The 24,277-nt window shown below is 51.9% G+C and overlaps 3 protein-coding genes and 1 pseudogene across 5 annotated transcripts in view; 1 reads left to right on the forward strand and 3 right to left on the reverse strand.

The window, feature by feature from the left end:
• The window catches only part of LUC7L (LUC7 like), a 36,318-nt gene extending 31,065 nt beyond the window's left edge, over nt 1-5,253 (forward strand). For 2 of the 3 annotated variants that reach the window (XM_019800638.2, XM_002920156.4), the window contains 3 exons: nt 3,265-3,294; nt 3,957-4,124; nt 4,903-5,253. In XM_019800638.2, the coding sequence (XP_019656197.2) occupies nt 3,265-3,294; nt 3,957-4,124; nt 4,903-5,044 (340 nt within the window). In that variant the 3' untranslated portion in view covers nt 5,045-5,253. Of the gene's footprint in view, nt 1-3,264; nt 3,295-3,956; nt 4,162-4,902 lie in introns of all 3 variants that reach the window. The other variant, XM_019800637.2, reaches the window with a different exon arrangement.
• Nucleotides 5,254-14,121: 8,868 nt separating this feature from the next.
• LOC117804208 lies at nt 14,122-15,030 on the reverse strand (annotated as a pseudogene).
• A 2,205-nt stretch (nt 15,031-17,235) lies between these two features.
• Nucleotides 17,236-18,008, reverse strand: HBQ1 (hemoglobin subunit theta 1). Its single transcript, XM_034670738.1, has 3 exons — nt 17,854-18,008; nt 17,531-17,735; nt 17,236-17,441 (listed from the first exon to the last, which is right to left on the reverse strand). The coding sequence occupies exons 1-3, from the start codon at nt 17,946-17,948 to the stop codon at nt 17,313-17,315; spliced, it is 429 nt and encodes a 142-aa protein (XP_034526629.1). The 5' UTR covers nt 17,949-18,008; the 3' UTR covers nt 17,236-17,312.
• A 2,146-nt stretch (nt 18,009-20,154) lies between these two features.
• On the reverse strand, nt 20,155-21,000 carry LOC117804209 (hemoglobin subunit alpha). Its single transcript, XM_034670739.1, has 3 exons — nt 20,845-21,000; nt 20,532-20,736; nt 20,155-20,385 (listed from the first exon to the last, which is right to left on the reverse strand). The coding sequence occupies exons 1-3, from the start codon at nt 20,937-20,939 to the stop codon at nt 20,257-20,259; spliced, it is 429 nt and encodes a 142-aa protein (XP_034526630.1). The 5' UTR covers nt 20,940-21,000; the 3' UTR covers nt 20,155-20,256.
• Between the last annotated feature and the right edge of the window lie 3,277 nt (nt 21,001-24,277).

Consider the following 24,277-nt stretch of genomic DNA (forward strand, 5'->3'; position numbering starts at 1 on the left):
AGGGTCTGGGTGTGTTGTGGGGGTAGAGCTGATAAGATATGCTGGTATGAGGTTGTGAGGCAAGCAAAGGGGGAGTACAGCTGGCCTCATGGGTTCTGGCCTGGACTTGCCACTTAGGGTGATGGTGAAGACTGGGAGCAGTGTACTGGGGTGAGGAGGGGTTGGTGGGGAGTAGAATTTGGTTGTGGCCATATTTCAGTTTGAGGTGCTTCGGAGACATCTGGTCAGAGTTCATGGAAAAGGTTGGAGCCAGGACTACACTGTCATGGGGTACAGCTCACTGTCCTCGAAAGGCCCAGAAGCTGGGCTTTCCTGGAGGAATTTGTGTGTAATTCAGAAATGACAAATAAGTGTTTGTTGTACTTTTTGTGTTTCTTTTCATTACTTTAATTACCTAACAGATTTTAGTTGTAAAGAGACTCAAACAAAAACAAAATAGATTGAAACAGTATAAAAAGGTATTAAGCAAAACACTTCAGTCCCATTTTTACACAAAAGTGACCACTCCTCTGGCAGGGTGTGTATGTGTATGGGTCCATGTGAGACTTTCCCCAGCAGTAGCGCTCTTGACAGATTCGGTGTCCCTGCAGTGACATGGCATAACGCAGTAGCCTTTTTCTCTTCCCTGCCTTCGTAATCTTTGCCCATCCCCACCCCCGCCTCTGGCAACCACCAGCCTGTTCTGTCTGCGAGTTTGGGTTTTTTTAGATTCTGCATATCACTGAGATCCTACGTTACTTGTCTTTCTCTGTCTGACTGATTTTAAATAGCATAATGCCTTCACAGTCCATCCATGTTGTCACAGATGGCAGGTTGTCCTTCTGTTTTGTCGTGGAGTAGTTCGCTGTGTATATACCTCACATCATCTTTATCCATGGATCTGTCGGTTGACACTTAGCTTGTCTCCGTGTCTCGGCTCTTAAAATTAATGATGCACTGAACATAGGGGTGCGGAGGTCTTTTCAAGACAGTGATTTTATTTTCTTTGGATAAGTACTCAGAAGTAGGGTCATGGGACCACGTGGTAGTTCTGTTTTTAATTTCTCGAGGACCCTCCGTACTGTTCCACAGCAGCTCCACCAGTTTACTTGGCCTGCCAGCAGTGCACGAGTGTTCCTTTTGTCCACGTTCTCACCAACACTTGTTATTTCGCACCTTGTTTGTTTGTCTTACTGTTTTGTTCTATTTTATTTGTTATCTCTTAAGGTTTGGGTAGGTGTTGCTTTTCTAACAGGTGTGAGGCCATAATATCTCGTTGTGGTTTTGATTTGCGTTTCCCTCGTGATGAGTGGTGTTGAGCGTCTTTTCGTGTACCTGTTGCCCTCTTGTGTGTTGGTTTTGAAAAAAATGTCTGTTTGGATCCTCTGCCTGCTTTTTATTTTTTATTTATTTAAAAAAAATTTTTTTAAGATTTTGTTTATATTTATTTGAGAGAGAGCAAGAGAGAAAAAACACAAGCTCGGGGGAGGGGCAGAGGAAGAGGGAGAAGCAGACTCCCCACTGAGCAGGGAGCCCGACACGGAGCTCCATCCCGGACTCCAAGATCATGACCTGAGCGGAAGACAGACACTTAACCGACTGAGCCACCCAGGTGCCCCAAGACCCTCTACCTACTTTTTTTTTTTTTTTTTTTAAGATTTTATTTATTTATTTGACAGAGAGATAGAGACAGCCAGCGAGAGAGGGAACACAAGCAGGGGGAGTGGGAGAGGAAGAAGCAGGCTCATAGCAGAGGAGCCTGATGTGGGGCTCGATCCCACAACGCCGGGATCACGCCCTGAGCCGAAGGCAGACGCTTAACCGCTGTGCCACCCAGGCGCCCCCCTCTACCTACTTTTTAATGGGAGTTTTTTTCCCGTGGAGTTGCAGGCCTTTTATGTATTTGGATATCAACCCTTGTCAGGCATTAGGCCCACACGTTTTCTCCCACTGCTAGGCAGCCTTTGGACTGTACTGTTCAGAGTCTTCTTAGTTTGATGCAGCCCCACTCGATGTTTGCCTTTGTTTCCTATCCTTTTTAATTTCAGTGTATTTATTAGTCAGAGAGAGTGCGTACGCACAAACAAGGGGAGCAGCAGGCAGAGGGAGAAGCAGACTCCCTGCTGAGTAAGGAGCCCAATGTGGGACTCAATCCCAGGAGTCTGGGATCATGACCTGAGCTGAAGGCAGATGCCCAACTGACTGAGCCACCTAGGCGCCCCTGTTTTGTTTTTTAATGATTTATTTATTTGAGGGGCGCCTGGGTGGCTCAGTTGTTATGCGTCTGCCTTCGGCTCAGGGCGTGATCCTGGAATTCTGGGATCGAGCCCCACGTCAGGCTCTTCCACTAGGAGCCTGCTTCTTCCTCTCCCACTCCCCCTGCTTGTGTTCCCTCTCTCGCTGGCTGTCTCTCTGTCAAAAATAAATAAATAAAATCTTAAAAAAAAAAAAAAGATTTATTTATTTGAGAGGGGGGCGGGCAAAGGGAGAGAATCTTCAAGCAGACTCCCCGCTGAGTGGAGCCTTATGTGGGGTTCAGTCCTAGGACCCTGAGATCATGACCTGAGCCAAAATCAAGAGTTGGAAGCTTAACTGACTGAGACACCCAGCTGCCCCATAAAACTATTTTTGAAAGAGTACACTAGTGGTCATCCTTATTTTGATATGTTTGAGTGGTTTATAAAATTCCTTAGAATTCGTAGGACAAGGAATTTAATATATAAATATTAGTAGGTGTTGGAAAAATTGCTTTCCAAGAAACTGGATTGGATCATCCTTCAGGTGCATGTTGTGTGAACATCTTCTGTCACACCCCCCTTAGCACATTTTGCTAGTGATCTCGTTAATTTTGCGGCAGAACAGAGTGTAAAAGGAGAACCCATTGTGTCTTGTATTTCTTGGATTGCTGGTTGGTTATATGTGTCCCAAGGAGGTCATGTGACGCTCACCTAGTAATGGACCTGTGTCCAGAAATTGAGGCTTTGCTTTGACTTTGGTGACTTTAGATCCTGTCCAGCGTTGCAGCTGCTGTGTGACAGTCTGCATAGCTGTGTGAATGACTTTGAAGAGCCAGTTGTTGAACTCACAGTATAGCATTTGACCCCTGGGGTTTGGGGGCTGACCATACTATGAGCATTGACACTTGGAGCTGTGGGCCCGAGAATAGGTGAGCCGCTAGAATATAACAGGACTCAATGGGAAGCCGGTACTCATTCCCCTTTGTAGACTGTGGGGCAGGGCTGTTTGGGGTAAATTATTCATCCTTTTTTTTTTCCCCCATTTTAGGTCTGGATCAAGAACCCGAGATCGAAGGAGGTAGGTTTCCAGATCCATTAACATGTTCTCAAATGCCCTTTTTTCCCCCACACGCGCTTTTTTCTTTTTCTTTTTTAAGATTTATTTGAGAAAGAGAGCACACGTGCGTGCGCGCATGGGTGCGCAGCAGAGGGAGATGGAGAGTCCCAAGCAGACGCTGCCCTGTGCGTGTAGCCTGACGTGGACCTCGATCTCATGACCCTGAGATCACAACATGAGTCAAAATCAAGAGTCACTTGACAGACTGAGCCACCCAGGCGCCCCTCCACATGCATTTTTCCTTAATAGTTAACTTTTTTAGCTTCACACTTGTTTTCTGGTGGGCAGGGCTGGTGAGGGCCCAAGTTTGGGCCCTATCCATCTGTTGTCAGGTTGGTGGGGGCTTAGTGCCACAGAGGGACCCACTGTAAATGAGAGGGGATGTCAGAAGGTACTGCTGAGGCCTGTGGGGTGGCAGGTGTTTCCTGGCAAGGTGTTTTCAGGAAGCATCAGTGGGAGGGGGCCATGATTCTGAATTGATGTGACTTTTGTGAGCCCCAGTTGTAAATTTGTTAAGAGGTAAGGGGAGATGCCACCGAGGCATCCAGCAGAACGTACTGTGAGAGAAGGACTATCAGGATGGGGCAGTACGGCCTTCAGAGCCTTCTGGTCGTCTGCTGCAGGTCACGCTCCCGGGATCGGCGTCGCAGGAGGTCCAGATCTACCTCCAGGGAGCGACGAAAGTTGTCCCGGTCCCGGTCCCGAGACAGACACCGGCGCCACCGCAGCCGTTCCCGGAGCCACAGCCGGGGCCACCGCCGGGCTTCCAGGGACCGGAGTGCGAAATACAAGTAACTACTCTGACTCCTTCAGTAGCTGCAACCAGGAGTGAGCCCCTTCTCTTTGTGTTCCCAGGGTCTTCTGGGGGTCTATCACTGGGGCCTGTTGGCCATACCTGGTAGGGATGGGTCTGGGGCTTTTGTTCAGGAGCCTGGCTGGTCATCTGTGGAACTGAGTGTTGGAGCCTTGAGGAGTCACGAATGGGGCCCAGAGCACAGGGAGCTGTAAACTCAGAGCAGCAGATGAATTCAGGGCTGGGACAGTTGAGAGGCTGTGGAGGTGGTTACATGGGCACAGCTCCCTCGTGACCTGCCACACGCTTGGTGTCCCAATACACAGAGCCCCTGAGATTTGTGTCCTGACCAGGCCTGCTTACCTCTGTTGTGGTTTCCTTAAGAAAAAACAACCCAAAAAACATTCATACTCGCACTCTGAGGTAAGCACTGTGGGCACCTTCGTGTGCCTGATCGTAGCCCTTTTTTCTGTGTTTATGTAATGAGTCATACTGCACACGACACTTTGTGGTTCTTTGCTTTGTTCATGTTGCAGCGATAGCCTACCCTGTTAGGAGAAATCTTTACAGATGGCACTTTTGAGTGGCTGCTTGAACACTCCCTTGTAGTGGCTTGGGCACTAGACGGCTGCCCTCTGCCTGCCGAGGGCTTCCCCAGGTGTGCTGCATCTCAGTCTTTCCTGACCTGATGTTGAGGGTCCAAGTTGCCGGTGGTCAAGGAGCCAGCCAGAAGGGGGATGCCGGCCTCCTCTGAGCCTCTGGTTCTCGTTTCCCAGGTTCTCCAGAGAGCGGGCACCGAGGGAGGAATCCTGGGAGCATGGGCGCAGTGAGCGAGGGGCCGCTGACTGGAGGCTGGAGAGCTCCAACGGGAAGACAGCTTCGCGGAGGTCGGAGGAAAAGGAGGCTGGCGAGATCTGAACCTACATCTGGGCCTGTAAATAATCTGATAAACATTCGACACAGCCTAAAGTTACCCTTTATATTTGCTGAATACAACTCATCTTTTGTAGTTTACAATTTCTATTGTTTTGGAGCTAGCTGTGAGTTTCTAGAGATGTACAGAGTTGCTCCTGTGTTCTGGGGTTATGTTGAGTAGGAATAAATAAATCTGACAGACGGCCTCCTTACTGCTGCGGTGGGGTCTCTGTTGTCCCTCTGTGCTCTAGAGACTTCACCGTGGCCTTCCACACTGGGTGTTCTCCGTGAGCTTTGCTCACCCTCAGAAATTAGGACTTAACTGTTAGATGTTCCTTTGACTCTTGGCATCTGATATGCCTGCCGCCCTGCCATGAGCGTCTGGTGTGCAATGTGCAGGGCTCTCTGCTTGCTGGGCTGCACAGCTCTGCCCCTCGGAGCAGACCACAGCAGGCTCTGCGGGGGAGAAGGGAGGTGCCCCATTCCATATCCACTTCTTTAGGAAGGGCCGCCCATCTAGTCTGCTGTTAGCGCGGCCTCAGCCTGGGTCCAGTGAACCACACTGCAGCTCCCCCTTTGGGAGTTACTTAAGGACAAAGAAAGGCCTTTGGACAACATCCACATGACAGTCACAAGGACGTAGTTCAACTCAGACCCAAGAGAGCCTGGTGTGGTACCCATGCTCTCAGCTATTCGGCCACATTTATTAAGAGACCAAAATGAGCCCTTCTGAAAAGGATAACAGGGATCTCTTTTCACTTTTGGGGGCAGGGGTTGGTTTATTCTAGGAGGGAGTTTCTGATGGCTCAGTGTGGAAACAGTCATCCCTACTCCCTCTGTGCAGAGGTTGGCTCAGTGGGCATGTGGTCACTGGGTTTGGGTCTTGTGGCCCCCAGCACCGTAATGTGGCTGGTAGTCCTGCTGTGGGCTCTTCTGCCAGAGTCTGGTGCTCCCGCAGCATAGGTTTTCCCTGGCTGAGTGTCATCCGTACGTTCCTCGCACCGCCCTTGTCTGGGGCCCAAGCTAAGCCAGGGCCGAGGGGTGCTGGAATATACTTGCTCGCGGGGGTGGGGGTGGAGGTGGGCACTTCCAGAAAGTAAGGGGTAAAGATCTGCTTGGTAGGTAGTGTAGACCCAAGCTAGTTGAGTAGAGGTGTGTCCTCTAGGGTTTGGGAAGTAGACGCAGGTAGGTGCAAAGCCATGAGTGGGTTAAGGGTGGTCCTAAGGAGGGGAGGGACAAAGGGGATGAGGCCTGGGATCGTGGGTGCCTGACTGCTCTGCTGCCTGGCCTGCGCAGTCAGAAAACGGGCTGAAGCAGGCAGAAGACACCCCAAGTCAGGCAGCATGAGTGCGCAGCGAGGAGCCAGGATGACACCTCCATCCCTCATCTCCTTGAGGGGTGGGCTTTAAAGAAAAAAAAGTAAAATACACAAAACTTAACCGTTTCAGTCATCATTAAGTGTGTTCATGTGTTGTGCAGCCATCACCACCATCCGTGGAGGAGTAGTTTGAAAAGGCAGAGTGAAGACATCCCTGGACGTAGGAGTAGTAATGAGGTGTCAGCTGCAAAGGTAAGGCTGAGGCTGAGACAGTTGTAGAGTGCCTGGAAGCTGGACTTACCCCCCCACGCGTGGGTGTTCCAGGTCTGTCTGGGAGCAGGTGGTCTTGAGCTTTTGAGCTTGGCTCTTCAGCCTTGTTGCCAGGGGCACCCCCTGTCCCTGGTGCACCCGAGGCCCCTGAGGCTCATGGGTTTCAAGTTCTGCCTGTTCTGTGTGTAGGAGTGTGGTGGACACATGGTCTTGGGCCCTGGGCAGGTGGAAAGGAGGGAGTCAGACTGACGAAGGCCGTGCACGACACTCCGAGGACCCCACAGCTCACCCCAGTTGGGTTCCAGCAGAGGAGAGCTCCCAGGTGGGGGTGTGCAGGGTGCGTAGGGGAAGTTGCCCATAAATGATAAGGGTGCTGGGGCCAGAGGGGTCACTACCCCACTCTGAGTCCTGCTGAAGAATACAGAAATGTGGGAAATACTTGTTTACATAGAAGCAGGGATGCAGGTCAGGAGGCAGTTGGAGTCCTTGAGGAGATTTGAGTGGGTCAGGCCAACAGGTATAGGTCCTCCAGGGCTCTGAGACCGTGGTGGAGTCCAGGCTCTTGAGGTCCACCCCAGGGCTGTGTGGGGCCCTCAGTCCCTCCCAGACACTGTTCTTGAGGATTCCCTGCCTTCTATCCAGTGGTGGAGAACACAGTGACCGGCACCTAGTGTGGGCTGTGGCATCTCCTAACTGCAGAGGACCCCTGCAGGGACTTCTGGGGCCACCCTCCAGACTCAAAATAGGGGTCTCTAGCCAGGCCCAGAACTACAGGCTGGTGAAGGGAGGGCTGGAGTGACTGTGTTGGCCCTGCAGCCTGTGTGGGAGCCCATAGGATCCCCAGCAGGGCCCAGCCTTGGGGGGGTACCCGCCCTGGGGCTCACTGTGTCCTATGGATATGTGGAGATCCTCCCTAGGATAGTGGGATACACTTGGCTGGGAGCGCTCTGCGCAAGGTGGTACCCAGGTGTGATGGGAGCAAGTGGGAGAGGGGGTGTGCCCCACAGTGCTTTGGAAGGGACCCTCACCTAGGAATGGGATGGTGGCCGCAGTGGGGTTTGGGACCTGCATGTGGTCCTGCTCAGGAGAGACTTGGACAGTTGACTCAGGCATCAGAAAAACTTGGAAGACTTAAAACAGGTTACTGCCCTGCCTCCCCATCCTGATTTTCTGGGGAGGACCCTAAGAGTGTACTACTTTTATTATTTTGTAGGTAGATTTTTTTTTAGTTTAAACATAAAATTCAACATGTTGACCGCTTTAAAGTGTACAGTTCAGTGTTTTTTAAGAAATACACAATGTTACGCTCTCTAGTTTACCACTGCGTAGTTTTAGAACATTTCATCACCCCCAAAAGGAAACCCAGTTACCCATTGGCAGTCACTCCCCTGACACCAACCCTAGACAGCCACTAACCGGCTTGCTGTGTCTTTGGATCTGCCTGTTGTGGACATGTTGTGTAAGTGAAAGCGCACAGTGCGTGACCTGTGACTAGCTAGCTCCTTTTACTGAACAGTGTTTGCAGGGTCTGTCTGCACAGTAGCTTGTGTCAGTACCACAAACTCGAGTCTCCCTGGGCTGCTGATGCTGTGGCCAGGAGCTGGAATGGGGGCAGTGGGGGTGGGGGGTGATGGGAGTTGGGGCACCGGCTTCAGACCCTAAATGGCACTTCTTCTGGGATGTAAAGTGAGCTGCTCTCTGAGTCCTTAAAGCAGGGTCCCAGCTCTGGCCTTCAGCGCACACGCCAAAGGTAATACTTGGCCTTAGGAAAGGGGGATTGAGGAGTCATCCTCAGTTTCTGGAACAATTAAATGCTTTTATGTCCGCTGCACAGTCCCCATACCAGCCCCACAGACAACCCTTCCCCTACTTGCCTCACATCCCCACAGGTGCTTAATTCTCAGGCACATGAGTCTATGGTCTCACATCACCCTGTGTGCTGTATCACAGGTGACAAAGCTGATGGCTCTTACAGGTGCAAGGTCTCCCGGGTGCCCGTGGTCCCTGACCCAGTCGTGCAGTAGGACTGACTGTCCCTACAGGAGTGCCAGCCCTCTCTGAGTGACACAGGAGCTCCCAGGGAAGGCTGAGGGGTCCCTGGGAATCACTGGATTTCCTGGGCACCAGAAGTTCTCTCGTGCTTTCTGGCTCCCTGTTTCTGCCCCTCTCTGTTTCCCTCCCTGGGGCTAATCTTGCTGAGCCTGTGGGTTGGGACCGCTCTCCCAAGGAGGTTGTGCAACGGGAGGGGCTGCTCATGCTCACATCCGTGGGAGGAGCAATGGTGAGGGGCTGGTGAAGAAGACTTCTGCCCCTTCCCCCCATCCTGCCCTTCACCTGACCCAGGCACCTTTTTTATTTTTATGGAGATAAAATTGATAAATGGTATTAGCCTCAGGTGTACGATGTAATGATTGAACACGTGTATAGCAAAATGGTCACCACCAGAAGTGTACGTAACATCTGTATCAAAAAATGTTTTCTGGTGATAAGGACTCCTAAGCTGTACTCTAAGCAGCTTCCAAACACACACTGTGGTGTTATTGTATATGTAATAATGTAACAAATAATAATGTACAGTGTTGCATGTGTACCTGTACCAGTGCCGTGCAGTATTACGTATATAATGCTGTATGGAACTATATAATATGTGGTACAGTGCCATGTTACTGTATATGTAAATTCTGTATAATATGTAATACATAGCATGCTATTGTATATATAATACTGTACGTGTAATTATATAATGCAATGCAGTGCAGTATTACATAATACTATATATGTAGTTATGGAATGTATGACACTACAGTATCATTTTTTTTTTTTTTTAAGATTTTATGTATTTGAGAGACAGCGAGAGAGCGAGCACAAGTCGGGGGAGTGGCAGGCAGAGGGAGAGGGTGAGCAGACTATCCGCTGAGCAGGGAGCCTGATGTGGGGCTCAATCCCAGGACCCTGGGATCGCGACCTGAGCTGAAGGCAGACGCTTAACCTACTGAGCCACCCGGGCACCCCTGCAGTTTTTTGTTGTTGTTTTTTTAAGATTTATTTGAGAGGGAGAGCGTGAGCAGGAGGGGGAGAGGGAGAGAGAATCTCAAGCAGACAATGCACTGAGTGTGGAGCCCAACATGGGGCTCCTTCTCATGACCCTGAGACCACGACCCAAGCAGAAACCAAGAGGCAGACGCTTAGACGCTTAACCAGGTGCCCCAGTGCAGTATTTTATATATATATAATACCATGTATGTAATGTAACAATATGTAATACAGTACCATATTGTATATGTAATACCGTATATGTAAGTATGTAACTAACACAGTGGTGTTACTATATATGCTATGTATAATTATGTAATAATATATGGTGCAGTATTATATATATAATGCATATAAATATACAATACAAATCTATATAATATATAATACTGTATATGTAATATATAATACATTACATTTATTTTATATGGAATGCTGTGTATGTATTTATGTAATATGCAGTGCGGTATTATATGGTACTGTATATATAATTATGTAATAATATTATATAATACGGCACAGTATTATATATTCCGAGGCCTTTTTCTGAGGCTGCCAGGACCTCCTTTGGACCTCTCCCAAGGTCCAGCATGCCTGGGACTCAAGACCAGTCAGCTCCTGTCTGTGCCAGCCTCTCTCCCTACAGAATAGTTCACAGAATAAGAAGCAAGCTCTGCATAACCAGCGGGTCAGGAAATGGAACAGTGTCAGCTCCTAGGAAACCCCCGTCTTCCCTTCAGAGCTCACGGCCTCCTGACACCTGGAAATCATTGGCACATATGTTATCTTGTGGTGGGGTCTGAGGACCAGGAGTCAAGCCACAGCTCAGCCACGTTCTCCTTCACAGGCTGCAATCAAGGGGTCTCATCTGGGTCTGTTCTGGAGAAGGGTCTTTCCACGCTCACATGGTTCTTGGCAGCATTAGGCTACTTTCTCGGTGTCGGTAAGAGGCCCCCTCTGGGCAGCCACAACATGGCAGCTTGCTTCTTTGAAAGGGAGAAGGTCTCCACACAAGAGGCATTATTTTAAGATTTTACTTAAAGAGGAGAGAACCTTAACCAACTGAGCCACCCAGGCGTCCCGAGAAGGAGAGAATCTTGAGCAGACTGCGATGAACGTGGAGCCCAACCTGGGCCTCTTGTCTCACAACCCTGAGATCATGACCTGAGCCTAAATCAAGAGTCGGATACCTAACCAACTGAGCTACCCAGGTGCCCCACAAGAGAGGGCTTATTAATCATGGAAGTGACATCCCATCCCCTTACAGAATTGTGTGGGTTAAAAGCAAGCCAGAGTATCCACTAGCACAGACATAATTCGGAAAAGAAAAAAGATGAAGAGAGGAAGAAAGAAAAAATAATTGGTGAGAATGTGGAGAAATTGGAACACTCACACTGCTGGTGAGCAGATGCTGGGGAAAACCGGCAGTTCTTCAACAAGTTAAACAGAATTGTCTAACCCAGCACCTGCACTCCTAGATACATACCCAAGAAAATTGCAAGATGGAACGTCAGTACTTGCACACACACGTGTATAGCAGCATTACTCACAATAGCCAGAAGGTGGAAACCACCCAAATATCCATCAACAGCTGAATGGATAAACAGAATGTGGAAAACAGTATGGAGGTTTCTCAAAAAGTTGAAAATAGAAATACCATATCCAATTATTCCACCACTGGGTACTTACCGAGAGAAAGTGAAAACACTGATTTGAAGAGAGACGTGCGCCCCTATGTTTTTTGCAGTGTTGTATGCAAAAAAAACCCTAAAAATGTGGTCTCTTCATACGATGGAGTATTATTCAGCCGAAGAAGGATTGACGTCCTGATGCGCACTAAAGCACGGATGTGCCTTGAAAACATGCCACTAAGCGGAAAAGAAGCCAGACACGAAAGACCGCATGTTGTGTGGTTCCATGTATACGAAATATCTAGAATCAATAAATCCATACAGACAGAACGTAGATAAGTGACCTTCCGAGGTGGGAGTGACTGGTTCTGGGCACAGGGCTTCCTTCTGGGGCGATGGAAAGTTTTGAAGCTAGGTAGTGCTGATGAATGTACAAAATGCCACTGTGAGGCAGTCCCCAGGAGGTGGGGACCCTGGCGTCCTTTTTATTAGTGACACTTTGAGTCTGTGCTTTGTCAGCCCACGTGTCTGATCTTTATCCTTTATTTGGGTCATTAAGTCATTTACAATCAATACAGTTAACCTTTTTGGTTTTACTGATAGTATTTTATCCTGGGCTTTCCCTTTGTCAGACTCATTCTGTTTCTCTTCATTTTTGCCTCTTTTTGAGGGGATTGTTTTAGAATACTTAAACATTCTACTTTTTCCTCTTGATTACTTTGGAAGTCATACGTTCTATTTTTATTCTGTGGTTGCCAGAGAATTTGCAACCGGCATGCATGATGTATTAGTAGGCTGAATGATAGATAACCCCCAAAGAGATCCAGGTCCAAGTCCCTGGAACCTGTGAGTGTGACCTTGTATTGCAAAAGGTGTTTGAAGATGTGATTAAGACTTTTGGGATGGGGAAATTATTCGGATTGTCTGGATGGGCCTAATGTGATCACACAGGTCCTTATCAGAGAGAGGCGGGGGAAGATTGGACTGCAGAAGGCAAGATGCTACTAGCGTTACAGGTGGAGGAAGGAGCCAAGAACCAAGGGATGCAAGGAGTGCAGTTCTAGGACTTGGGTTTCCCCAAGTCCTCCCCACCAGAGCCTCCTGAGGGAGCACAGTCCAGCGGACGTGTCGATTCCAGCATAGTGAAACTGATTGCGGACTTCCGCCCTCCCAAACTGTTAGAGAGTAAATGTGTGTTAAGTCACTAAGTTTGCGTTACACCAGCAACAGGAAACTAATACACCTACCAAAATCTAATGTTAATAAAAACATTGTTTGCCTCCCAGGTGATACAAGGACTTAAGAGCACTTGACTGCCATGGAGTCATGACTGAGTTCTGACCTAGTTATTACTGTCTGGTGTTGTAGGTCTGTCGGGGGTTTTTTCTTTATAACCCCATAGACATTATATATAATCAGTGTTTGCGTTTACCACTTTATTTGTTCATTCTTTCTTACATCTCAGGCTTTTCCCCGGGCTCACTTTCCTTCTGCTTGAAGTACCTCCGTTAGGAGAGTCAGGATAGGGCGAGGCACCTGAGGCACCAGGAGGCGCTCCTGGTCAGGCTGTGCAGGGGCTGTAGCCTGGAGAGTATTCTAACTTATGTTAGGTTCCCTACTTCTCGTTACGATTGTGTTTTATCTGTTAAACTTAACATTGAATTATAATTTTTGATGAATATGTCTTCTCTACGTACACACACACACACACAGGTTTAATGCAATTCCAGCTTACGTGCTACGTCACTTTGTATATTTTATTCCTGCAGATATTTAGAATCTCTTTTTTTTTTTTTTTTTTAACATAGTAGGCACACCTGTAATTGAATCTGACATCTTCAGTGCCTGACCCTCGTGGGCTGTTGTGCTGATTCCCGTGTCTGCTGGCTCTTACACATGGTGCCTGATCCCTTGTGTGCTTGGCCAGCTTGCTGCTCTTTGCCTTTGTGGCCTATAATGAAGTGCCTTTACGGGGGATTCATTTGCCTACTGTTAGGTAGGTGCCCGGGGCCCATGAGGAGTCGAGATCATTTTTGAAAAAAAAATTTTTTTTAAGTTGTTTATTTGGTTAGTTTTGAAGTAATCTCTACATCCAATGTGGGGCTTGAAGTCACAACTCCAAGAGTCACGTTCCACCGACTTAGCCAGTCAGGTGCCCAGAGTCCAGGATGATTTTATTTACTTTTACTTGGGTTTTTTTAAAAGATTTTATTTATTAGAGTGTGCACAAGCAGGGGGAGCACCAGAGGGAGAGGGGGAAGCAGGCCCCCCACTGAGCAGGGAACCTGACCCCGGGACTGCGACCCGAGCCAAAGGCAGACACTTAACCAAGTCAGCCAGGCGTCCCCCCCCCCCGCCCCAGGACCATTTTAAGTGAAATCCATAGCCTGAGATTGGGTGGGGGGACTATTCAGGTGATAAGAATTTAGGTTGCAGGGGCGCCTGGGTGGCTTAGTCGTTAAGCGTCTGCCTTCCGCTCAGGGTGTGATCCCAGCGTCCTGGGATCGAGCCCCACATCAGGCTCCTCCACTGGGAGCCTGCTTCTTCCTCTCCCACTCCCCCGGCTTGTGTTCCCTCTCTCGCTGGCTGTCTCTCTCAAATAAAATATTTTTTTAAAAAAGAATTTGGGTTGCAGATCATGGGATTTATCAGGAAATGATGTTCCAAGGGTTTTTTTTTTTTTTTCAGGCCCCACGTCTGAGGAGAGGAGGAACTTGTCCAGTAGGTGTAGCCTTCTGGGGCCACAAGTTTTTGGGGAAGAGTCACCTATTGAGCACATCACCTTATACTTTGGTTTTTTTTTTTTTTTTTTTTTTTTAACCTGTGAGCCCACGAGGAAGAAGATCCCAGCCCAAGTTTGCTAATTTTGGCACATACCTCAGGACCCAGGTAGTTGGGGTGTTGTGATAACCTCTCCATCTCTGAGTTCTCGCCTTTACTTTGTTTTTGGCCTGGAAGTTCCTTATTATCTTGTTTACTCTATGATGCTTTTAGAACCATTTAGCCTGGGTGTCCAGCTGGCCCAGCCGGGCAAGTAATTTTGGTGCTTAGATGACCTAAGAGTCTTGTACAGACTTACATTAGAAGGGCTTCCATGGGCGGATCTGATGAACGCCACTGTAGGAGAATGGGAACGGGCACAGATGGGCAGCTGACAGAGTAGATGTGGAGCTGACATGCACCTTCACTGGTGATCGAACGGAAGCTGCCAACTCCCGTGGGGTGCAGGCACTCCCCTGCTGGTGAGGCTGTAACGAAAGGCGACTATGGCAATATTACCAACGAGCGTACCATACACCCCAGAAATTCCACTTCTATAAAAATCCCCCAAGACAATAGTTACTGAATGCTTCTGTATCAAAGTTTAGCTACAAATGGTCAGAGCAAGATTTTCTGCACATTTGTAAAAATGAAAAATCACTCCAACCTCCTGCCTATTCTTTGCTTCCACAAAGCTTCCATATCCAAGTCCCAGGTGACCATGCTGCTGGAGGCCTGGGGAGATTGAGTGTTCCAGGGACTCTGACACTGAAGCTATGACTGGGAGAGTGGACTTCCCAAAAAAGAAGTTTGCCCACCAGTGACCTGGGTTGGCCGTGGGGAGACCCTGTGGTGAGGGATGGCTTCCCCAGGATGCTCTGAACTTGCACAGGAGCTGTTACTGGAAGTGGAACCCAGGTGGTGCCGGTAATAGTCGTGGGTGGCCACCAGCGAGTGCTGGAGGGGATGGCTGCCATGCTATCGCCTGTGGACTGGTGGAAATCTCAGCGGCGACCTCCTGAGGACCTCGACGTGTGATCACAGGTGGTGGGAACAGGGACACTAGGCCACGCAGCCCATTTGCAGAGGAGACCGCTGGAGGCCACTCCACAACCAAAGTGTGCCTGGGGTGCCTTTGTGGATTTAAAGGATACAGCCATTGATGTGTGGAGACTGCCCGTATTAGCTCACGCTGAATTTTCAGGAATTCTGAGAGCTCCCCTATTAAAAAACTAGGGGCGCCTGGGTGGCTCAGCCCATTAAGCATCGGCCTTCGGCTCAGGTCATGATCTCAGGGTCCTGGGATTGATCCCTGAGTTAGGCTCCTTGCTTGGCGGGTAGGCTGTTGCTTCTCCCGCTGCCTGCCACTCCCCCTGCTTGTGCTCTCTCTCTCTCTGATAAATAAATAAAATAAACTTTATTTACAAATAAATAGGTTATGTTAAAAACAAGTAATACTGAAAACTCACTACTTTTAATTAAGTTACTACAACTTACTATTATCTATGTTCTTTTTATCTGTGTTCCCCTCCATTGTACCTTGTATTTGGACAGTGGAAATACAACACAATGGCAGATACTATGCATCTCTTCCTAATTTTCCATTCAGTGATAGCATATTGATAACTTGAAGTCAACTGTCATGGCACGATGGAAACTGGCAAGTGCTATAAATCAGCCCCCTTCCCCATCTGCCAGAGTGCCAGTCATCAGACACTCACCAGCCCACAACTGTACAACTGAATTAACCTTCCCAAAAAGTTTTTTTTTTTAAGATTTTATTTATTTGAGAGAGAGAGCATGAGTGCACAAGCAGAGATGGGGGCAGAGGGAAAGGGCGAAGCAGACTCCCCACTGAGCAGGGAGCCCCATGCTGGCTCGATCTCAGGATCCCGGGATCATGACCTGAGCTGAAGGCAGCTGCTTAACCGACTGAGCCGCCCAGACGCCCCCCAAAAGGTCATTCTAAGTTAAACTTCCACGAGAAGTGTATTAGATCATGCCTTTTAAATATTTTTTCATGCTAAGAGTTTTGTTTAGGAGCATTTAAACATGCACATCTTTGAGGACCACTCCAAATGTCTGTCGGCCATCTGTACACTGTGAGTTCCCTATTTATCCTTTGGCTTATTTTTCTATTGGGTTGACTAGCTTTAAAAAAAAAAAAAAGGTGAGGGGAGGAAAAGAATGTGGAGGTCTATCTTCTATAAAAGAGAGAATAACCCTCCGACTGCCATCTGTGGCAAATATTTTTCTCCCAATTCCTCTTTTAACTGTGTTTTCGAGTTTTTTTTCCCCCCTCTATACCGAGGTTTTTTCTTCTCTATACAGTCCAGTGTGTCCAGTTTTTCCAGTATCACTTTGAGGGTACCATTTAAGGAAAATATGTCTGAATGTTCCAGGAAGGGCTTGTTACATGTCTGCGTGGGATTGCTGCTGCCCGTGTGTGTGTGTGTGTGTGTGTGTGTGTGTGTGTGTGACACGCATGCTCTTGATCTCACCCCCATCTCCTCCCCATTTGTTTGCAGTTTCCTCATGTGTCAGGTGGGAGTTGAAGGAATAATGGACGTGCTGGACCCACTAGGTTACAGAGGAAGGTGCAGTAAGTGGGCTGTTTTCTGAAGTTTCTGCAATGACTATGATTGATTTTTAGAGGAAAAATCTTTAAAACACACGCTCTGACGTCTGTCTCCTTGGAAGTGTGGGATGTAGGCCGGTCTCCGGCCCGCCCCCATGCACCTTGTCTGCTGCACGACTCCCACCAGGTGCAGGCTCCGGCGGAGGCTTCACACCCAGCTTCCGAGGCCCCCAGGCCCCTCCAGGGCCTCTGTCTGCGCAGGTCCCGGTCCGCGCCGGCAGGGGGCGCCGCTCCCTCACGTTCGCCGAGGCTGGACCCGGCTCGCAGTTCTGGCGGGGTCCGGGACCGGGGCGGGGGGCGGGGGGCGGTGTCTGGGAGGAGTCCCGGCCTCGCCGGCCTAAGCACTACCGAGGGTCCCAAGCTCGCCGGGGGGGGCGGGGGGGCGGGACGACCTGACCCTCCCCATGATCGCCCAGGGCGCCCAGCGGGCAGCCGGGGCGGCGGGGGGGGGCGCCCGGGTCCAACCACGGTGGGTTTTCCGAGACCCCCACCCCGCAGACCCGCGCCCGCCCCCAGAGAGAACACGCGCGCACCGGCCGAGGCTTTCTCGCGGGGACTTTACTCGAACTCTAGAACTCGAGGGAGGGGCTGCTGGGGGTCCCGCGACGCGCCTCCCCGACTCTAGCCGTAGCTGGAGGCCAGCGCCGAGATCACGTGGCTCAGAAACTTGTCCAGCGAGGCGTGCATGGCGGGGCCGAAGTCTCCGGGGTAGTGCCGGGCGAGGGTCACCAGCAGGCAGTGGCCCAGGAACTGCGGGCAGAGGGAGTCGTCCCGCCCGAGCCGTCCAACCCCCGCCCCCGTCCGGCCACGGCGGGTCCCGCGCCGGCCCGCGTGCTCACCTTGAAGTTGACCGGGTCCACTCGCAGCTCGTGCGCGTGCAGGTCGCTCAGAGCGGACAGGGCGCCTGGCAGGTCGTCCAGGTGCCCCACGGCGGTGGTCAGCGCGTCGGCCACCTTCTTGCCGTGGGCCTTGACCTGGGCGGAGCCGGGGCTCAGGTCGAAGTGCGGGAAGTAGGTCTTGGTGGTGGGGAAGGACGCGAAGGTCCTGCGGGAGGAAGGGCGAGTGAGGTGTGGCCGCGGGGGAAGTTGGGGGGAAGCGGCACCCGGAGCGGCGGGCGCAAAGCCCGGGAGCCGGTGGGGCGCCGGGGGCCGCTGGCCCGCACCTCTCCAGGGCCTCGGTCGCGTAGATCCCGACGTTGCTCCCCAGCTTCTTCCACAGTGCGCGCACTGCCGCCCTGTCCGCGGCGGACAGCACCATCGCGCAGCCTGCGTCCAGCCGCGCGCGCGCGACCCGCGCCCAGTCACTGCGCCTGCGCGACCGCGGGATTCCCGCGGCCTCCAGGGGGCGCCGCACCTCTGCTCCTAGAGCCCGGTTCTGAGGGGTCCCGGAGCCTGGGACCTTCCCCGTGGCCATGCACCCTGCGGCTCCATTTTTGTGGGGTTTACTATATAGAAAGTAATAATTTATTATTATTATCGCTAGTATTAGGGGCACTGAATTTTAGCATGGATTTGGACGTTGATGGTCCGCTTAGTCTCCCTCCCTTCCCGCAGAGCCTGTTAGGAGACTCTGAGTCTCTTTCTGCATGTATTGGGTAGAAGGAACGTTAAAATGTCCTCTTCCCGAAGGTGTTGTGAGAATTACGTGATAACAAATGTCAGGCGCCTGGCTCATAGCAGACGTTCCTTTCAGGACAGGGAACATCTCCTAAATGCAGGAGTGTATCTCAAAAGTAGTACCTAATACCTGTGGGGCACCCACTCTGTGCCAGGCGCCACTCTGCGCATTAAAACAATTGGGGGGGAGTGGCTCCTGGGTGGCTGACTCCGGATCCAAGCTCGGGTCTGGATCTCAGGGTCCTGAGGTCAAGCCTGGTGTTGGGCTCCACGCTGGCTGTGGAGCCTACCTAAAAAAATTTTTTTTGGTACAATTAATATAACATAAAATTACCATATTAGCCATTTTATTTTTTTTTATTTTTAGAAGGGGAGAGAGAGGGCGGAGGGACAGAGGAAGAGAGGATCTTAAGCTAGGCGTGGAGCCCGATGCCAGGCTCCATCACACAACCTTGAGATCATGACCTGAGCTGAAATCAAGTCTGATAACGTAACTGACTACACCGCTCAGGCACCCCCCATATAAGCCATGTGGAAGTGTATAAATCATTGAGCTTAACCACATTCACGGTGTTGTGCCACCACCACTACCATCAACCCACATGGAAGCTTTGTCCCCATTAGCAGTCACTCCAGAACCCCTCTCCTCCAGTCCCAGCAGTCTGCTCTCCATCTCTGTGGGTTCCCTCACACTGGATATTTCATATGAGTGGAATCACACGCTTTTGTGACCAGCTTCTTTCCTTTAGCACGGTTCCGGGTCCCTCCAGGCTGTGGGCTGTGTCAGCGCTTTGTATCTCGTGCTGGCTGGAGACTAGCCCACTGCACGGACCGACTGTGTTCTGTTCATCCATTCATCCCCTGATGGACATTTGGGTTGTTTCCACCTTTAGCCCATGCCCTCATTGTTCCTACTAGTAAGAAGAAGACTGCCTCCTACCAAGAGCTCACACCGTGCCACCAGCTGTGCTGAAAGTATCATGAACTGAGGCAGACACTTGCCATCTCATTTCCAAGGATGACTCTTGGACCCGGGGAGTTGGGGGCTCGGGCCTGGATGGCTGCCAGAACCAGACACCTGCAGGGCTAGGGGCTTGCTCTGACGGGAGAATGCCCGCGGGAGTGCTGACTCCCAGGACCTGGCTCTTCTTTGTTGCAGTGTGTGTGTGTGTGTGTGTGTGTGTGTGTGAGAGAGAGAGAGAGAGAGAGAGAGAGAATTGGTGGGCCTCTGGGCTATGCAGTAAGTGCTGAGCTGGCCCCCAAAACCAGGCCTCCAGATCCACAATGCCCCAGAATGTCAGTGTCTTCAGAGTGAGTGTCCTGGAAGTGACACCAGGGGGAAGAGGCACCACCAGGAAATTGCCTGCTCACCCCAACTTCATCTAGATTGTGTGTGTATTTGGGAAGCACTTGATGGGTGGGGGGCATTCGGTGAGACTCTGGGGAGCCTGACCTCTGGCCTTCCCCACCGCCCAGCCTCAGGTAGAGCAGTGGGAGAGCTCAGAAGTCCCAGCTGGAGGCCCATCAACCCTCAGACCAAGTGTGTGTCATAAAATGTAAAGATGGAAAACCAGCTCATCATTTGAGCAAATCGCAGCAGAATCTGCAGAGCTCTGAAATGAAATAAATGCAGGACATGGAATGCACGCAGCAAAGCACTCCAGGGTGCGGGTGGGGAGCAGTCCGCGAATCCCAGGCAGTGGCAGCAGCACCGGCAGCAGTCCCCTCCTCTGATCTTTTCTTCCCCACCCTCTCCTGGCCGCTGCCGAGAGGACCCTGCTGCGAAGCGAGGAGAAACACCACCCCTGCCGCGGGACGGTCGCAGACAAAGAGAACCGAGGCGTACAGAGGCTGCAGCCCACTCAGACTTTATTCAAAGATCGGGAAGTTCAGGTGCGCGGAGCGCAAGAGGCCCCAGGCCGGGAGCGGGAGGGTCGCGCGGCTCCAGCTTAACGGTATTTGGAGGTGAGCACGGTGCTCACGGCGCTGAAGAACTTGTCCAGGGAGGCGTGGACGGCAGGGGTGAACTCCGCGGGGTGGTGGCTGGCCAGGGTCACCAGCAGGCAGTGGCTCAGGAGCTGCGGAGACAGGGGACGTCAGGGGCCGTCGGGGCACGCGGCCGCCGGCGCTCCACCTTCTGCAGCCCAAGGGACTCCCCGTCCTGCTGGCAGGGTTCGCTGCGCCCTCCTGGCCCAGGTCTCTCCGGGCCGGCCCGCGTGCTCACCTTGAAGTTGACCGGGTCCACTCGCAGCTTGTGCGCGTGCAGGTCGCTCAGAGCGGACAGGGCGCCTGGCAGGTCGTCCAGGTGCCCCACGGCGGTGGTCAGCGCGTCGGCCACCTTCTTGCCGTGGGCCTTGACCTGGGCGGAGCCGGGGCTCAGGTCGAAGTGCGGGAAGTAGGTCTTGGTGGTGGGGAAGGACGCGAAGGTCCTGCGGGAGGAAGGCGTGGGCGAGCCAGGGTTAGGTGGGGCGGTGGAGGACAAGGGCTGCGGGGGGCGGCGGAGCCCTGACCCCGACAGGGGAAAGTTGGGTCCTCACCTCTCCAGCGCCTCGCCGCCATACTCGCCAGCGTGGCCGCCGATCTTATCCCAGGTGGCCTTGACGTTGGTCTTGTCGGCGGGAGACAGCACCATGGTGGCTTCTTTCTGAGTCTGTGTGAGGACCAGAAATGTGCGGGGCGGGGAGTGCGCGAGCATTTATGCCCGGGGCGCGAGGGGCACGCCCGCCTGGGCCGCGCTCATTGGCTGGCGAGGAGTCGGGCTGCGCGCGGGGCCGGACAGGGGGCGCCAGCGAGCGGCCAGCGCCTGCCTGAGCGGTGGGGGCTTTGCTGCGGGCTTGCGGACGGTCTGCGTGTCCCCCTCCCACCCGCTTCCTCACGCCCCTGCTTCCACCGCCCCTGGAAGTGATATCCTAGCCCCCCAGCTGGTGGGGGTCGGTAGAGGTGGGTCGATGCCCGCTCTTCCAACACAGGAGGTCAGTGACACCCTTTAGGGTCCCTGAGCGCCCGTAGCCCCGGCCGCGCTCCCCTGAGGACCAGAGGGAGTAGCCAGTTTGTGCCACCTGCCCTGACCGAGGCTCGGCACGCACGCCGCGTGTATTAATTTGAGCCGAATCAGTGAAAGAATGTGCGGTTGATGGTGGAAAGAAAGGCCTCGCTTAGTCCAGGGTGGAGAGAGACGGGCACCCAAGGGGGTCCTCCCTCGCCTGTACTCAAGGATTCCCGCCGGGAATCCCTCCTGCGCTCCTTGGACTTGGTTCTTCTAACCCCTTTTCTTTACACAAATAATCACTGAGTGCAGGCGCAGAACTGAGTGCCAGTTCCAGAAGGAACAAATACCAAGGGGCAGAATTGCAGGGCTGGGGTGGGAGGGTTACAGGCTCGATTCCTCTTTCAGGGTGGTGGTTGCTAGAGCCCCGGATCTGGGACTCATAGAGGTGGCCCTCTCCTATTTGGGACGTTGTGTGAGTGACTGTCCCATCCCCCCCCCATCCTGGGTCACAATGACACACGCAGGGCTGCAAATTGTGCCTGACAAAAGACTCACTTGGCACATAGTGGCTCAGCTGATACATGAAGCAACTGGATGGACAAGACCTGAGCTTTCAGCCTGGTTAGGGACAGTCATCCCATCATCACACAAGTACACGCCAAGTGGAGAAGCTCATTAAAAGACCCAAGGAAGCATGGAGAGAGTGGATGAGGCATTCACAGATAATCAGGGTTAGTCTGAGGGTCACGGTGGGCTTCCCTAAGGAAGCAAGACTGGAGGATGAGTCATATTAGGCAGAATAGGGTGGAGGGGAGCTACCCATGACTTGAGGGTGGGGAGAAGAGAAGGCCTCTGTGGCTGCAGAATGGGGGTGGGGAGATGAGGGGACCAATGAGGCTGGCCAGACCCTGCAGTGTGTGTGGGGGAGGAATGTCTGGTGGAGCGGTGGGAAAGGGCAGGAACTCCAGCTGGTAAAGTTCCCTTACTAGTGCCAAGTCCCTTGGGTTAGTTGGTGGCAGAAGGGTCCTGGTGAGTAAATCATCAGAACTCAGTGAGGGAAAAGGGAGTGAGAAGCCATTCATATGTCCTCTCCTGGGGTGAAGACTGTGCTCTGGGGAGGGTTTGGGTGGGCACCATCCTCTGCCCCCATTCCTCTCCTAGGACCCTCCCTCAAGACCTGCCCTGTGTGTCCAGGAGGAAGCAATGGTCAAACTGACTGGGACACAGAAGAAAGAGGCTCCAGACAGCCTCAGCAATTCTCCCTTCTGCTCCGTCTTCTTGTGTCTGTTCTCATTTTGTTCACACTGGACCCTCCTCCCAGCTCATTACACTTTCCCTTCCTACCCTCTACCCTTTCCCTGATTCTGTCACAGCCAGAGGCCCAATCCTGGCCTCCCAAGAAGGATTAGACACTGGGGGCTTAGAGGAATCAATGACCCTCCCTCCAGGCCTGGGACAATCCCCCTGACACTGAGTCCTTTTAAGACAAGACTTGGGGGATCTATCTCAGCCAACGGGTTATATTCCTAATATGGGAAGAGCTTCCACATGTATATATAAAAGAGAAAAACAAATGACTTATTGGAACAACTGACAAAGGTTATTAACAGGAAATTAACGGAAATAGAAATGACCAATAATGGGGCACCTGGATGGTGCAGTCGGTTAGGTGTCTGACTCTTGGTTTAGGCTCAGGACATGATCTCGAGGTTGTGAGATCGAGCCCCACGTTGGCCTCTGTGCCCAGCGGAGTCCGATTGAGGTTCTCTCTCCTCTCTCTCTGCCCCTCCCCCTGCCCACGCACTCTCTCAAATAAATAAATTAATGTTTTACTTTTTAAATAACCAATAAGTCTGTGAAATGAGAAAAACCTGAAAAAACTTCTGGAAGAGATGTAGTGGAGACAGGGCTCAGTGGGCAGAGCAGGTTGCAGAAAAATATCTAGGGTATGATGATATTTTCAACCTAAAAGAGAGTGTAGTTGTAGGGGTGGCTGTGTCCCCTCAGCACAGGATAGGAGCCAGAAGGCTCAGTCCCAAACTGTTAGCTCGTGCTCCTGCCTGCCGCAGGGGTGAGGGGCTGGGCAGAGGGCCTCTCTTTCCCTACTTTGAGTAACACAAAGATGGCTGGTGGGGGGGGCGGGGAGAAAGCACGGGCCTATTTTAGTTTATGTCTTAAGTGTTTTCTGCATTTAAATAAAAATGAATCGGACTCTGGAGGAAGGGTGCGTGGTGAAGAAGAGGCAGTCCGGAAAGGTCCGTGTCCAAAAGGAAAGCCGTGAGCAGGCGGCTCCGCCACCGTCCCCAGACTTGCCCAGAGCTGCAAATGGCCCTGGAGACCAGGCTGGGCTGGAGGCACTGACAGCAGAGCCCGGCGGGGTGTGCGAAGTGGAGTCCTGGGATTCAGCACTTTGGGCAGGGGCTCGCAGCACAGGACAACTTCTGGGGAGCCCAGGGGCCTCGGGCTATTGCGTAGGGGAGCGGTGCGCGGGGGTGNTGAGCTGTTACTGTGCCTCCCGGGAGCAGGGAGCGAGGTGCTCTACTAAAGCGTTTCCCCACGTGCACATGACTGCTTCACCCAGCTCACGCCCCACTCTCCCTCCCCGACTCTACCCCACTCCAACCTCAGAGGGTTCCTGTGACCCAGGAAGGGTGCAGGGAGCTGCGACCCCCTTTCCAACCCACCTTCCCTCGGATAGGAAGGAGGTGGGAATCGCACAGAAATTGTCCAGCACCCACAGTTGCTCCGGAGTGGTGTAGTTTTGTGGTTTGTTTTGCTTTGTTTTGTGTTGATCAGACTGTTTAACCGGCATCAGTCAGAGAGACTTCAAAAGGGGGTGGTGGGGGGCACCTGGGTGGCACAGCGGTTGGGCGTCTGCCTTCAGCTCAGGGCTTGATCCCGGCATTATGGGATCGAGCCCCACATCGGGCTCCTTCGCTATGAGCCTGCTTCTTCCTCTCCCACTCCCCCTGCTTGTGTTC

This window comes from Ailuropoda melanoleuca, chromosome 10, assembly GCF_002007445.2.
Source record: "Ailuropoda melanoleuca isolate Jingjing chromosome 10, ASM200744v2, whole genome shotgun sequence".
Classification (NCBI taxonomy): Eukaryota; Metazoa; Chordata; class Mammalia; order Carnivora; family Ursidae; genus Ailuropoda; species Ailuropoda melanoleuca.